Raw genomic sequence first — 15,417 nt, forward strand, 5'->3', positions numbered from 1 at the left:
ATATTATCCTAATAGTTAAATAAAAGGAAAAGGATATAAACATTCATATAATACCTTCTATGTGCAAGACTCCTTTCTAAACACTTTAGTTCTTACAGTAACATTGTTATGTAGATATTTTTTGTTTGTTTTTTTAAAGAAAACAGTAGAGGCAAACTGTGGTCATGACTTGCCCAGGTTTATGCAGCCAGCAAGTATCTGAGACTGAATTTGAATTCAGTACTTTCTGACTCCATTTCCAGTTTTCCACCAATCTGTCACATTTTTAGGTAAGAGATTAGATAAATTTTCCACTAAAGACCACATAATGTGATCTTAATGTTGGCACACTTTTAAGACATTACTAAAAGTGTTAGTCAGAAACATCTAGAAAAGGAAATAGTGATTTAGAACAGCTCATGCCAGGTTAAGTCATTTCCATTTTTGACGGTTTGTATGCTTTTTATGACAGGAGTGGTGTTGATACTGTTGGTTTAAATGTTTGGGGTTGTTTTGTGGTTTTTTATGTTTTTTTTTTTTTGCAAATTTTCAAAAGCTTTTCATGATTATTATGAAAATCATAGACAACTGAGTCAAGTAGTTTCAGAACTGGTAAACTGGCTAGATCCAAAAAGAAGTCAGGAATGATTTGATATCAATAAAGAAAGGAACTTCTAGCAGAGTCACCAGGCAATCTAGCCCTTTGTTTCTTAAACACTATTTTTTTAAATAGTTTAGATAAAGGCATGGATGGAATACCTTATGAAATGATTAAAATAAAAGCTCTTTCTTTTTAAAACTGTAAAATTTTAGTTGAAAGAAAACCCGAGTTCCAGCAGCCTGAAACTGACTAGCTTGGCTCAGATTTTGAATCTAGGCACAGGATTGGTCTTTATATAGACCAATCCTGTGCCTGTAAGTAGGGGAGGCGTGGCCCCTCCCAGCACAGGACTGATCCAATTCAAGACCAATCCCACACTAGGAAGTAAGGGGTATGGTCCCTCCCCCAGCAGGAAGTAGGAAGGAGGGGCCTCTGGGACTGGAGGGGTTGCAGTTTCCCAGGCCACAACATTTTAAAACTACACTTACATTTGCAGATGATACAGCTGAAAAAGACTTATCAAAACATGTTGTATAGAGGTCAAAATCCAGAAAGATATTAACACGCATGTTAGGACAGTGGGGCAAAGTGAAAAAGATTAAAATTAATCATGAAAAATTCAAGTCTTACTCAAGTTCAAAATGAAATGAACTTCATAATGTTATGAGCATCCAAGGGGCCTAGGCAGATGCTGATGATGGACTATGAATAGGGTGAGAGACCCAAACCACGGCTGAAAGTGAGTTTGGATTAGTTCCCACTCAAGCAGGGATAGATCTCCTTTAAGCCCAATATTCTCTGCCAAAGCCCCTGGGCCTTAGAACCAATCCAGCCTGGCACTTTGAAATGTTTCCAGGAAGTAGACTGTGACTTCCTGAAACCTTAAATTGGTGATGGATAAACCTGGCTTGGAAAGGCTAGGCCAGCTAAGGATGTTAACCAGACCTGACTGCTAATGACTAATTGTTGTTGGTAAGGTAAGCAATGGCTTCAAGAACATTTAGGCTTAGGTTTAAACAGGGTTTATTTAAAACCAAACTGAGAGTAGGTAAAGGAGTAGGAAGGTGGGTGAAGGGAAACCCTAAAGATCTTGCCTAAGTACTTGATGTTAAATAAATCTTGAAACACCAGTTGATGTTCCCTAGGTGCAGAGTATGAGAAAGCCTTGAGGGCACTTCCCAACGCTATTGCTTTGTAGCTGACCCCAGAGGCTGTCTGGCCCCTGGGTCACATGCTGCTGTTCTTGATGGTAGCTTTGACACAGAATTGAATAGAAGGTTCTTGGCTATGCCAATGAAGTATTGAATTTAGCTAGCAATGGAGTTTATCTCTGCCTGCTTAACCAAAACTCCCAAACCACCCAAGGGGCTCAGAAACACCTCCCTAACCCTCCAGATGAGAGAGAAGTGCAGTCCTCAGGGGTTTGTGGATGCCCTTTTATACCCTGTCCTTAACTGTGACCCTGGCACACACCCTGCGTGCTCTGCCAGGTTCTGTGTTCTAAAGTGGCAACTGTTAACTTGCACCCAGAGAGAAATGGCTACCCATTTCTGCATATTACAATAAGTACCATAAAAGACAGCATGATTAGACAAATATTTAGCTAAAAAAGATCTGGAGATGTTAATCAATAACAAGTTCATCATGGGCCAAAAATATAGATGTTTTTATAATTTGCTATGTGTCATCTCATCAATCTGGATATATCTATCCTCTCATTGTATACTTCCTTTATTCTTGTTATCCTATAAGTCTGCTCCATGTGATTTCATGACATGCTTTTGAACTCTCTTAGATTTCCTTGAATTTGCTTGTCATTATGTGGTTACCGATCTCTCATGAGATGGCTACCAATTAGTTATATCATTCTTTATCGCCATAATACTCATCTATTTTTAAGGTCATACTTCCCTTTGGTGATATCCTAGAAAACAAAGAATAGCAACAATAGAGGCAAAAAATAAGTAGTATTTATGTTTTTCTTTAAGTTTTGAAATTATATATACTCTCATTTGATTTCACTTCCCTCACACAATTACAAACAAGATAATATGGAATTGGAATTCCTTAAAAGACATGAAATATCCAAAATTTGAAATGAAGTAATCTCGCTGTACTTTTTCCTCCTTAGATTATTTCAAGATTTTATATTGAGTACTGAATGTCACATGTCAGGGAAGATGTTAATAATCAGAAAAATATCTAGACACAAATGCAGACAGAATATCTCTAAATTTCATCAACATCATACTAGCTTAAAAACTATGGGAGGCATTAAAAAAAAATGGGGCCAGCTAGGTAGCTCAGTGGATTGAGAGTCAGGCCTAGAGACAGGAGGTCCTAGGTTCAAATCTGGCCTCAGACACTTCTCAGCTGTGTGACCCTGGGCAAGTCACTTGAACCCCATTACCCACCCTTACCACTCTTCCACCTATGAGCCAATACATAGAAGTTAAGGGTTTAAAAAAAAACCAACAAAAATAAAACTATGGGATTCCTTAGGAATGTTTAGTATGGACAAAAAGAAGATTTAAAGATAATAAAAAACAATAATTGTTTTAAGATAAGTATAAAAAATTCATTATAGCTTAAAATTTCCATAAGTGTAATGGGCTCTCTTGGAAGTCAATTCTCCCTCATTAAAATCTAATTAAGGCTGAATACTCAATTTCTTCTATATTATAGGAAGTACTTAGATATAATATGACCTAGCTAGCCCCTGAATTTTCCTTTCACCTTGATGATTATGAACTTCTCCTTTTGTGATTCTTTCTAACTACTTCAAAAGATACTGTATTTCTCATTGGGAGTCCTTGTCTCAGTACCACTCATCAGAGCAATCCATTCTCCCTTTAGTAAGCCATTAATCTAAGTTTCCCCAGCAAAGTAGTAATCATAACCTCTCTTCAACTGTTGTCACCAGTGTCTTCAGTTTTGTACAGATTGGCCCTCAGATTATAGATCTATGGTCCATTACTTAATGAGCACTCAAAGAAGGGAATAGGGTGAAATAAACAGATTTTAACACTTGAAGTCAAAAGACCCAAGTTCAAATCCTTCTTCCACTGCTTATCACCTGTGTGACGTTAGCCAAGTCATTCAACTTCAAGAAGTCCAAATTTTCCCACTTGTAAAAGGAAGTTGGACATCGTCTTCCTCATTCACCGATCACCATGATTATTGCCATTTTTATAATGGGCAATTATATAATAGTTTAATTCATGCCAATGTATTTAAAAGATATTATTTTATTTACACCACAACCCTGGGAGGTAGGTGATATTATTATCCCCGTTTTGCAGATGAAGAAACTGAGACAGCCAGGGATTAAATGACTTACTCAAAGTCACACACCTAATATGTGCCTGAGTCTAGATTTCAAATCATGAAGACCTACATAGATCTTTCTTATTACCAGTCAGTGCCTTTATCCAATGCACCACCTATTCCATGCTTAAATAGCTTCTAGATATTCCTGTTTTAAATTTGTAATTGTTTTAATCTTTCCTATTAAAACCTGAGAGAGCTTGGGCTAAATCTGCAGTCTTGAAGAAACTCGAGGATTATCCTGCACTATGAATCTGTAATCCTCTGACCTCTTATCAGAATGAGGAAATAGTATTTGAAATTAGAGGAAGTTCCTTTTAACAACTTAACAAATATAATTTAAATGAATTGTTTCCTAATATAATTAAGCAAAACTCAAGAGACTTGGCTATGGTCCAGATATCATTCTCCCCTCTTCCAGGTTTTCTTCTGTTTCTGTAAACCCTTTTGGTAGTAAATTTTTTATGACTATTGTTGTATGGCAGACATCTCTAATATTCTGAAACCAGAAAAAATTGTTTTGGTTCATAATAGCCAAAATAACAAACAAAAATAAGGAGAAATGCTCATGAAAATTCTTCCCAACATTTTCTTCCCATAACAATTAGTGGAGACCTTTATTGTTGAAGAGCTCTGGTACAATTTTGTCACAAGGAAAACACAACATTTTTGATACTATTAGATACACACACACACACACACACACACACACACACACACACACACACTACATGAGTTGACAGAGTAGCCCAAGATTTTATGTCAGTGCTTTAGGCATCCGTGGTTGCATTGATGTGGGCCACAGTGTTTTCAATGACGCAGAAGATGAATGACAGCTAATATTGTTTAGCCAGTGGTATCTATTCATCATCCTTCATCTAACTTGATGATGAATTTGCCAGAATTTATCTAGCCTGCGTGGTCAGTGGCAAATAACCTAGTGGACTGAAGAAGAAGAAGAACATTTTTAGTCAGAAGAATAAGATAAATTAAGACAAAAAAGTAGAAAAGAGGATGTTTTGAGGAAATGCTGAATAATTGTACTTGAGGATGAAAATATGGAAAGCTTTTGAGAAGTGGTCTTTTACAAATGAGAGTGAAGAAGATCTATTTTCTCTGTTTCTGTGGGCAAATGACTTTATCTTTATGCACCTTAGATAACTCCTTAAGTTTTAACAGTTAAAGGAGTTCCCAGAACTAAAGAAATCAGAGGTTTTTCCTTTGACCTAAGTCAGTGGTTCCCAAACTTTTTTGGCCTACTTCCCCCTTTCCAGAAAAAAATATTACTTAGCCCCCTGGAAATTATTTTTTTTTATTTTAATAGCAATTAATAGGAAAGATAAATGCACCTGTGGCCATCACCACCTCCCTGGATCGCTGCAGCACCCACTAGGGGGCGGTGGCGCCCACTTTGGGAATCACTGACCTAAGTGATAAAATTGTTGATTAGAAAGAGGCAGAAGAAAGATTCCTTTAGCAAATACCAAGAAACAATCAATGCAAGATGTGGAATTTGGAGATCTTTCCAGCAGTATTTCTGCTACATTATTCTCTTTTAATTATACCATGTATTTTAATCCAGTCACATAACTTCATCTCCCACTTTGTAAGATCCATGTCTACTAATCAAAACATGCATTTGTTATTACTATATTCTGATTATGAGTGCTATTCCAATAAATTCCAATAAAAGCCCAATGCCCATAAAGTTGTTCCTAATATTTAGTTACAGTATCAATTTTATTTTGTTTATTAACCAAATTCAATGTGATATTTTTCTTGAGGTTTTATGACACATACTTCAATATTGCTACTGTCATGACACAGCTGTTCTCTTTCATGGTTTCTGGGATTTGGAGTTTTATATAAACAATCTTCTCCCTTCTTTTCAAGTTTCAGCCAGCCAGTTTCTTACTATAATTGTACTTCCTGTTATCTGGTATATTAAATAATGGTATTAAAATTAAAAACAAAAATGAAAGACAAAAAAAGACTTTCTTGTCTTTGATGCCATCAGCTTGATGTGTTCTTTAGTTCCCACCTCATTCTTCCCATGAAGAGTTGGACAGACACAATTGAAAAATGTCTAAACAAAGTATACATTTATAGTATATAACTAATATGCATATTCATTCACTTGTCTATATTTATAATTTTCACAATACTTATCCATTGAGAAAATTATTGAGATAAAAGAATATAATTATATGATTTATACATCTGTATCCCCATTCCCACACAGTATGTGTTCCCTCTCTCTCTTTACGTCTCCCCCCATACTCTAACCTTCTCTCTCCTCCTTCATCTTCCTCTCTCTTGCTCTCTTCCTCTAATCCTCCTCCCATTTTGTTCTATGTCAAACTAGCTACAAAGCTCTGTTTTCATTTGGATGAGGAGTGAAGCCAGCAATAACTTAGAGTTTTTAGCAGTCAGAACAGAGCAGTTCTGATGTGCCCCTCATGTCTCCCCAGTCTCCCCTACAAACAAAATCAGCAAATGTATTCTGTCTGTGCTTGGTCCCCACCCCAGTGGGTTAGGAGTTAATTGTCCAGAGAAGTAATTCTGTCCAGAAGAATCACAGTGATAGAGCAGAGCTTCTCTCTCTGCCCAAGAGAACAGCATCTCTGCCCGGTCCCTCTGGGGGCATGTTCGAAGCCGCCCCACCTCAGCTTGCACAATTTCCTAGGACATTTTCAAGGGTCATTTTTTCACTGAGTCTTCCTTAGAATGCTGGAATATTCTCCCATCTGGGACTTTATAAAGTATGTAATAAAGAATACAAATTTCACAGGTCCATTGTTTTCATACAAAGGGAAACTTTGCTCCAACAATGGCTACAAGGTTGATAAGATGCTTATTAAGACAAGATGCTTACAAGTTATAATTACTTTGGCCTTATCTAGCATTGCCTTCCGGAGAAGCTCAAAGGCCTTTATGAATGCTATCTCATTAAACCTTTTCCTGAAAGAGAAAAGAGATTTTTAGGTTTTTACCATGCTGCATAGTAAGAGGAAGGAGGCTATTTGGGGGGCTTTATTTTTTCTTTATTAATGTTGAAATTTAATTAACAAGATGATTTTTCAATGCAATTCATGTTAAATAACAGTCAGAAACTACTATGTTTAAGGCATTATTCTAGGGGCAGTGATATGATAGAACTCTAGCAAAGGGCAAACTATGAAAGAGATTAAGGGACAAGTGCAGAAAACATGAGAGCCCATAAGAGCAAGTTTAAGGATCATGCCCAAAGGGACAGTAAATATCATTTAATCCAACCCACTTGTTTTACTGAGGAGGCTAATGATAAATAAAAAAGAAAGTTACAGGCAAATCCTTACAAGAAACTGTAAGGAGGCAAAATATTGTAATGATGAAGAGATCTTTATCTAATGAAAATAGCCATTATGTGGAGAGCTTATTTTATTAATTTATTTGTGTGTGTGTGTGTGTGTGTGTGTGTGTGTGTGTGTGTGTGGTTGTGTGCATGGATGAATATGTGTGTTTCTTTACTAAGGATAAAAAGAAAAGAAGAAATAGATTAGGTCTACCAAAAGGAAAGCATTTTTATCATAAATTGTGGCTGATCAATGAACTTTCAGCTGCCTAAAATATAGGGGCTTCTTTTCCTATGTGGGTGGGTTCAAGGAGCCCATGAAGTAGTTTGAAATTGTCATGCATGGAGGTTTTATTTTATATGTGTATATGTGTGAAGCTCTCTCTCTATCCATCTGTCTATTTATCTCTCTACCCTTCTATTTCTATCTATCCATTTTTCTCTCTTCATCTATCTATCTATCCATCTGTTTCACTATCCATCTTTTTATCTATCTATCCATCTCTAACTCTATCTCTCTATCCATCTATATCTATCTATATATCTCCCTATCCATCTTTCTATCTTGCTATCCATCTATTTATCTATCCATCTCTCTCTCTCTTTCTCTCTCTCTCTCTTTTTCTCTCTCTTCATATACTCTTGTCTACTTACTCAATATTTAAGGCTCAGAATATTTCACTACTCTGCTTCTGGATCTCATCACATTATTTGGTCCTGGGATTTTAGAGTTGATAGAATCTTAGGTGTCATCTGACCTAATCCCATCATGTTACAATAGGGGAATTGACCCAGAAAAATGAATTGCTCCAGTTCAGACAGTTGACTAATGGATTCAGATTCTTATCTTGATAGTCACTGACAGAATGATCAGGACCAAGGAAGAAGGAGGGGAGAGCAACAAACCTAAATTTCATACCCATGTAGGGTATTACAATATCCTAGATTAGATTGTTTTATTGCTCTAAAGAGTGTGATACAAGAAATGGGTGAAAAGTGTTTGAATATCTCATTTAGAATGATTTCTTGGGTTGCAAAGTATTTCATTACTATGAGCAATGATGTTTAATAAATAAAACTTATTTGCCCTGATTACTCAATGATTGTGGCTTAGTTTTCAAAGTTCCTATTTTCACAAAGAAGGACATTTTTGTAAAGTAGTTGATGATTTTTAAAATCTATTACTAGTTTGCATTAGATAGATCATCACATTGGGCTTTTGGCTGTTCTTTACACTCACACATATATACAAATAAGTACCAACAAGGTCAAGTCACTTAATCATACTCTCTAAGGGTCAGTTTCTTCCTCTGTAAAATGAGAAATTTAAATAAGATGATCTATAGGGTCCTTTGAAAATTGTGGTCATGATTTTATGATCCATAAAGGTAAAAGGATATGAATGCATATGTATATATAAATATATATTCTCTTACTTTCTTGGTCTCCATATGTATGTATATATATGTATATTAATATAATAAGAGAGAAAGAGGGGGTATTATATATAATATACTATGGAGACAACATAATATATAATGTATCAATAATATATATCAAATGTACACATAGAATGGGAGAAAGAACAGAATATGAGATTATGTAAATATACATTATATACACAAATAAATGAGAAATAGAATAGCATATATAATTTCATATATACAGAAACTGTGTTCTCTCTATACTATAGTTTAGATTTATTAGTATATACATTTATGTATATATATATAATATATAGTATATTTAAAGAAGGGAGAAGAGCAGAAGGAGAAGAGAGATGACAGTGCAGAATACATTTTGTTATTCCATTCTCTGGGACTATATGACAAGCACCCCAGGGTTTCCATGCTTTTGCTTGTTATTCCTCACTTAGAATTACTTTCTCCTTGCACTGCCCTCTTTTACAGCAGCCGAATATCATGATCAATATTTAAACCCACCGTGTAATCTCTTTGTCTGAATCCTTTCCCATTAGTGATGATTATCTGTGCTGTTTGTGACTGGGGTTTGCCCTTTCCAGGAAAGGCTACTGGAACTTTCTCAGGATCTAAACAGCTCGGGGAGTTCATTCCTTCAGCCCTGCTCTCTTCCGATGACTCTCATGACATCTTCTCAATGGTTATATTTACAGGGAGGCAAGATCTGTGCACCGAATCACAACTCTACTAACATGAACAACAAGACCACAGAACTGGATCCCGTCTTGCAGGTATTCTTGTCTTTAAGCAGAATTGAAAACATTTCTCAATCTCAAGTGGCTCAGTTCTGCTCTTTCTTTCTGTATTTATTTTGACACTCAAGCATAAGTATTTGATAACTCTTCAGTCTAATTTTCAGCAAGGTCACTTTGGGGCTGCCTAAGTGCTAACCAACCCCTTTTTAAAAAAAAAAACAAAACAAAACAAAAAAAAAAAAAAAACAGAAACAAAACTATGCTATCCTGAATGGAAGCAAATGGGATGGGCTCAGTTCCGGAATAGTTTTATCAAAAAGTCATTACCCTTATCAACCATTTAACTAAATTGATTTCAGTTAAAAAGTATTTAATCAACAAACATTCCTTAACAACTACTTTGTGCCAGGCACTGGGAATAAAAAATACGTTTATTCTTCGTAGATTTAGAACACTCACAGATATCACATAAGACTGAGATAATCATTGTGCCTGTCACCATTTCATTTCAACAAATGTCTCTTAAGGAACTACTGTGTACAAGCAGGAGAATACACGTTAGTGTGAAGAAAATCAAACAATTCTGACCCTGAAGCAGTTTAGGCTCTAATGAAAGGGGGAGGGCAGGCAGCAGTATTTGAAGGACCAGGGAAATCTGGAATCGTACAATAGTGCTCAGTGCCTCATCATTGCACGTGGACCTGAGCTATTTTATTTGACTTTAAGTTATAATCAGAAGAATTCTGGCAAGAACCTTCTTCATATTTTGTGTGCATTGTATTACAAGTTGCACTACCAAGCTTTAGAAACTGATTTATAATCAAACATAGCTTTTCCTTGTAGTTTATATGCTGCATCCCTGTGTAGCCAATGCATTTTTCATGCCAAATTTTAGTCATCACCCATATGTTTGCTTTTGAAATGGTATTTATCTCAGAAGACTAATTCTCCCTTTTTGTGTTGCTTGACAGAAGCTGTATACTTCTCCTCAGACTAAGCTGGAGGCCCCAAAATCAGACGAGAAAAACCAGAAGACTTCAAAAGGCATCATAAATACAGAAGAAAAGACACTGTAGGCTTCAGGAAGCTGTGTTGCAAATGCCATTTGCTAGTGTCTTCACATTATTTTTAGTCCAAAGGCATGACAAAAGTACTAAGTTTCTAGAGCATGCATCTTTTCCACTATTTTCTGTATGTTTGTAAAGTAGCTGACGGAATTTCCAAAATCCAACATGCCATTTATTATCCTTTAGCAATAATCTATTTGAAATCGATATTCACAGAAATGCTTTTGTAATCGAGTCCAGTTTTTTAAGACATTATGCTGTCTGGATCAGTAACTTGCTTATTATAAAATAGTCAGTTTTGTACACTAACACCATTTTAAAGCTTGTTTTGTTGCCTGATTCTTTTCCATATTTATACTTTTCTGGGACAACCTTTGAAGGCATCATGAAAATAAAGAACACTCTCTTCATTAGTACCAGTGTTAGAACCAGCCTAGCAGATACAATCTATATCTTTCTACCTACAGAGCAAAGTCCAGGGCCTGAATGTCTGCCATCTTGATGAAGCACTCTAATGGGATGGAGTTTTAGGTGAGCATAATAGGAAAGGGCGCAACATCTAGGGGTGCAAATATTTATACCAGAACTTTTTGAGTCAACAAAGAACAGGAAACAAGTGAGAATTAATCGACTAGGGCAGCGATGATGAACCTCTTAGAGATGGAGTCCCAGATCCTACCCCTAAACCCAAGAGACTGAGTGCCGTGCCCCACACCCCAACCCCTGCCTAGCCCCAGACAGGGGAGGGAGGAAGAGTGCTCATTGGACTGCTCCACAGAGGGGTGGTTGAAGTGAGGAATGTCTTCAAATGCATGAAAAGGGAGAGGGGAACAGCTTCACCCTGAGTCCCTTTGGCTTTCTACTAACAATCTCTGGCAAGTGACTACAGGCATGTCCACAGAGAGGGCTCTGCGTGCCCTTTGTGGCATATGTGCCCTAGGTTTGCCAACACTGGACTAGGGAATTTCGGATGAAGATACAAGATACAGTATATGGAAGCTATGAAATATTATTGAGGACAATAATATTTCAGAGAAAAATTCATTACCTTTATAGGGTTTTGAGTGCAATATGAAATTTGGAATATCTAAGCCTAAAGTGAAGCAAAAGATTATTTTTTGTTCATTAGATCAATGAGTTTTATCTCCAGCATAATTTCTCCAATTGTACAGTTAAGTGTGAGTTCCATTTTAAGCTTTCTCACGATCATTGTTTTTATGGCCATTTTAACAAAAGGGAACTTCCCACCTCCAGCAAATCTATATCTCCATTGAACACACGGGACTGACCTGAAGTTCAAATCTGACTTCAGAAACTAGTTATGCTATTCATGACAAGTCACTTAATTCTTTTTCAGTTTCCTCATCTGAAAATTGGGCTTGAGAAGAAAATGGCAAATCATTCCAGTGTCTTTCCCAAGAAAACCCAAATGGAGTAAAAAGAGTCAGATACAACTGAAATAATGGAACACCACCAAAATATGAGAGGTTGGTCCTCTTCAAATAGGAAGAACAACCAACAAATACTGAGAGGTAGTGTAGCTTAGAGAATACAGTCCTGGGCTTGGAGTCAGGATGACATGTTTAAATTCCAGTTCTAATATATCCTATGAGGTCAAGTCACTGAAACACTGTGTGCCTCAGACCAAGCTATGAAGTCATGGAGAGGATGAGATCTATGATATTAGAAAGAGTTCCCATCTCCTATCTGGTCTAAGCATTTATTATTAATTTTCCTCTGGCTCTAAAGGAATAATTCCAGAGCTTGACCTAGAGCATGTCAAGTCTTAGAAAATATTTTTTTACAGATGGATGGCTTTATGTAGCCAAAAAAGAAAAAAAATCTAGATTACTAATGCCATTTTGATTGACTTGATGAAGTATATTGGCATGTTGTGGACATTGTTTTTGTGTGTGTGTGTGTGTGTGTGTGTGTGTGTGTGTGTGTGTGTATGTGTGTTTAAGAATCTGAAACTCTTCTAATTTGGTTATTCAATTAAAAAACGGGAAGCAGCTTGATGGCTCACGATAGTTCACTTTCTGCCTCAGAAAATTACTATCTTGTTATTTAAAAACAACTATTTTGTTATTCTGGAAAAGTCAGGTGACATCTGTCTGCCTCAGTTATTTAACCTCAAATTTGAGAATAATAATAATAAATTGAGAATAAAAAAGAAAAATAACTTACTTTCCAGGGTATGTGATAATATTTGTAAAGAGCTTTACAAACCTTAAAAGAAATATAAAATACTTTCTAATCAATTATTCAATTACTATCAGGAAGACCCAAGTCCAATTCAGTCTCTTGCTCTAGGTATTTGTCTATGTATCAGTGATAATATTTGCAGAATTGTTGCAGAACAACTTTGGCAGAGAAGGCTTCCTCACCTGGAAGTGATTTGACCCATGAAATCAATTGCAGGTCAAAAAATAGGAAGGAGAAGAATGAAAAGATGAATATGAATAAGAAGAAATAGGAAGAGAAAGAAGAGAAGGGAGGAAAAAAGAAGAAAGAATAATAAAAAAGATATTCATTTTGAATCATAGCACTTCAGTGCTGGATGGGAATATGCGAGATAATAAAAGGGATTTCAACTCAGGTGGGAATTAGAGCAGTTTACCCCTGAGACCACTCATAGCTTTGAGATTCTTTGTAAAAAAACAGAGCAAATATAAAAAAATGGGATTTTGGGGAAGAGGAAGGAGAATAGAAAAGGGAATGGTAAAGGAAAGGAGGAATGGGGAAAAGAAAAGGATCTAAATTTGTCAAATTCTTGATGCTCTCACTTAATAGTGGTTACATATACAAAATAAAGGAGAAACTAATAATTGATCAATTTCATCAGTGGGAAGTGATCCAAATGGACAATTTACTTTCAAATATGACCCTTTGGGACTTAGCTTGTATCCATATCTACAGTGATACATACATACATACATACATACATACATACATACATACATATATTTCTTTATAAACCTAATCTATGAAAGTCATACTAAGATTAGTCTTCATTAGAAGGGCTTTACATTGATCATATGCCCTTGATTTCCTGAAAAATAAAGACTGGTATGAGACTCAACTAGATTTATGACTAAAATGACATAAAATATGTTATCTATCTTTTCTTTTGGAATACTTTTTCATGTCTTCAGTCATCATGATCCATCAGAAATACTTCTATTTATGTAAGACAAAGGATAGGGATAGAGATTCATGATTTTATTTTTAATAGATGTAGATAGGACCTTTTATGAATTATTTATCAACTCACCTTAGACATTCCTAAAATAAGAAAATCATAATACCCTAGTAGCTTCCAAATAAATATTTATTAAACTGATACATAAAAAGATGTTTCATATTTACATGGTGCTAGAAATGGAAAAAAATGAAGAAAACTAGTCTTAAGCCTTAAAGAGTTTACATTATACTGGAATGATAAACACAAAGAGCTACCAAATGACTTCTCCAAGATGAAAAAGAAACAGAATCTTAGAAGTGGAAGGGACTTTGGAGTTAACTGAGCCTGACCTCTAGTAGAGCAACGGCCAAAGTATCATTTAACCAAGGCTTGAGAGCCCCTTATCAGGAAGAGCCCATTGCTCTCTGAAGCAGCCCATTCTTCTTTGGTTATCTATAATGGTCTACAATATTTCTTTATATCAAGCCTAAATTTACTTCTTTAAAATTTTTATCCACGGATTCCTGTTCTTGTTAGTACCCATTCTTAGATTTTTTGCTAAATAGAATAAGAATGGCCAACCCACTTAATAGCTCTACAAATATTTGAAGACATCTCCATACAAACACAAATATGGAGGAAAGGGAAAGGGATCATTCCAATTTCCTTCCATCACATGAACTCAATATTACATTCCTGGGGGATGCTTATTAATGGCTTTCTTGAAATGTAGAATTGAAAATTCAACAAAGTGCTCCAGTTCACGTCAGACACACTGACTGCATGCAGGCCACGTTTGGCCCACAACATGCCAAACTGCTTCCTGAGCCAGACTAAAATGTTTTGGGAAATATTTATCAAAACAAAAGGAAAAACAAAAGATAACATTACATTTTAAAATTAAGTGACCAGACAGTCTACAAGAATCCTTATATGTAGATCAAAAGCCCAAGATTCTATTTGAATTTCACAATGCTGTTCTAGATGTAGTTGGACCAGGGCAGAGTAGAGCAAGACTAACACCTTTATGGTCCTCGACCCAATGATGCTCTTCATTCAGCCTAAGAGTGCATTGATTTTAGTACATGCTATATCACACATGACTCACAGTGAGCTTGTCATCTACTCAAACAGGGATTTGTGGCCCCCTGGCATCTTCCAAATATTTTGAAAACTAATTTCATAACTATTTCATCCTAATTATTTTCCTTTGTAATCTGCCTTATTTTAGTTTATGTATTAAAATATTATTTTGAGTAGGGGCTCATAAATATCATCAGATTGGGAAAGAGGGGTCCATGACAAAATACAGGTGAGGAACTATTGCACCGAAACCCTGAGAAATGAGAGATCAAATTATTTTCTAGTTCTAAAATTACATATTTATCCCTAGAAGGACAACCAGGTATAAGGGCTGGACCCCATGCCTAGAATAACCATAGATAGATAGATAAGACAGGCTGACTGTGTCCTGAAGCCTAACTGGGAGCTGGGGAGGATTCCTGAGACTCTGTGTTGGAACTCGGGCTGAAAGAGCTGGGACCTGAGAATGGAAAAGGAAACAGAAGAAGACAGGAGTAGAAATGCCTCTTTCTTTTAGGGAGTCTGAAGTCTCTGAATGAGAACTGGAAACCAAGAGATAGGACAGCTGGGTCCAGATGGGGACTCTGAAGAAAAGGCTCCTGGGTCTCTAGAGGAAAAGATAAGAAAGTGTGACTCGAGGGTAGAATTGGGGCCAAGCTGGCTATG

The 15,417-nt window shown here is 36.2% G+C and overlaps 1 protein-coding gene across 1 annotated transcript in view; it reads left to right on the forward strand.

The window, feature by feature from the left end:
- LUZP2 (leucine zipper protein 2) overlaps positions 1 to 10,493 on the forward strand; it is a 404,324-nt gene extending 393,831 nt beyond the window's left edge. Inside the window, exons 8-9 of the mRNA XM_044681277.1 lie at positions 9,376 to 9,453; positions 10,389 to 10,493. Coding sequence (XP_044537212.1) covers positions 9,376 to 9,453; positions 10,389 to 10,493 — 183 coding nt within the window. The remainder of the gene's footprint in view (positions 1 to 9,375; positions 9,454 to 10,388) is intronic.
- Positions 10,494 to 15,417: the final 4,924 nt, after the last annotated feature.

The sequence above is a fragment of the Gracilinanus agilis genome, chromosome 6 (genome assembly GCF_016433145.1).
Source record: "Gracilinanus agilis isolate LMUSP501 chromosome 6, AgileGrace, whole genome shotgun sequence".
Classification (NCBI taxonomy): domain Eukaryota; kingdom Metazoa; phylum Chordata; class Mammalia; order Didelphimorphia; family Didelphidae; genus Gracilinanus; species Gracilinanus agilis.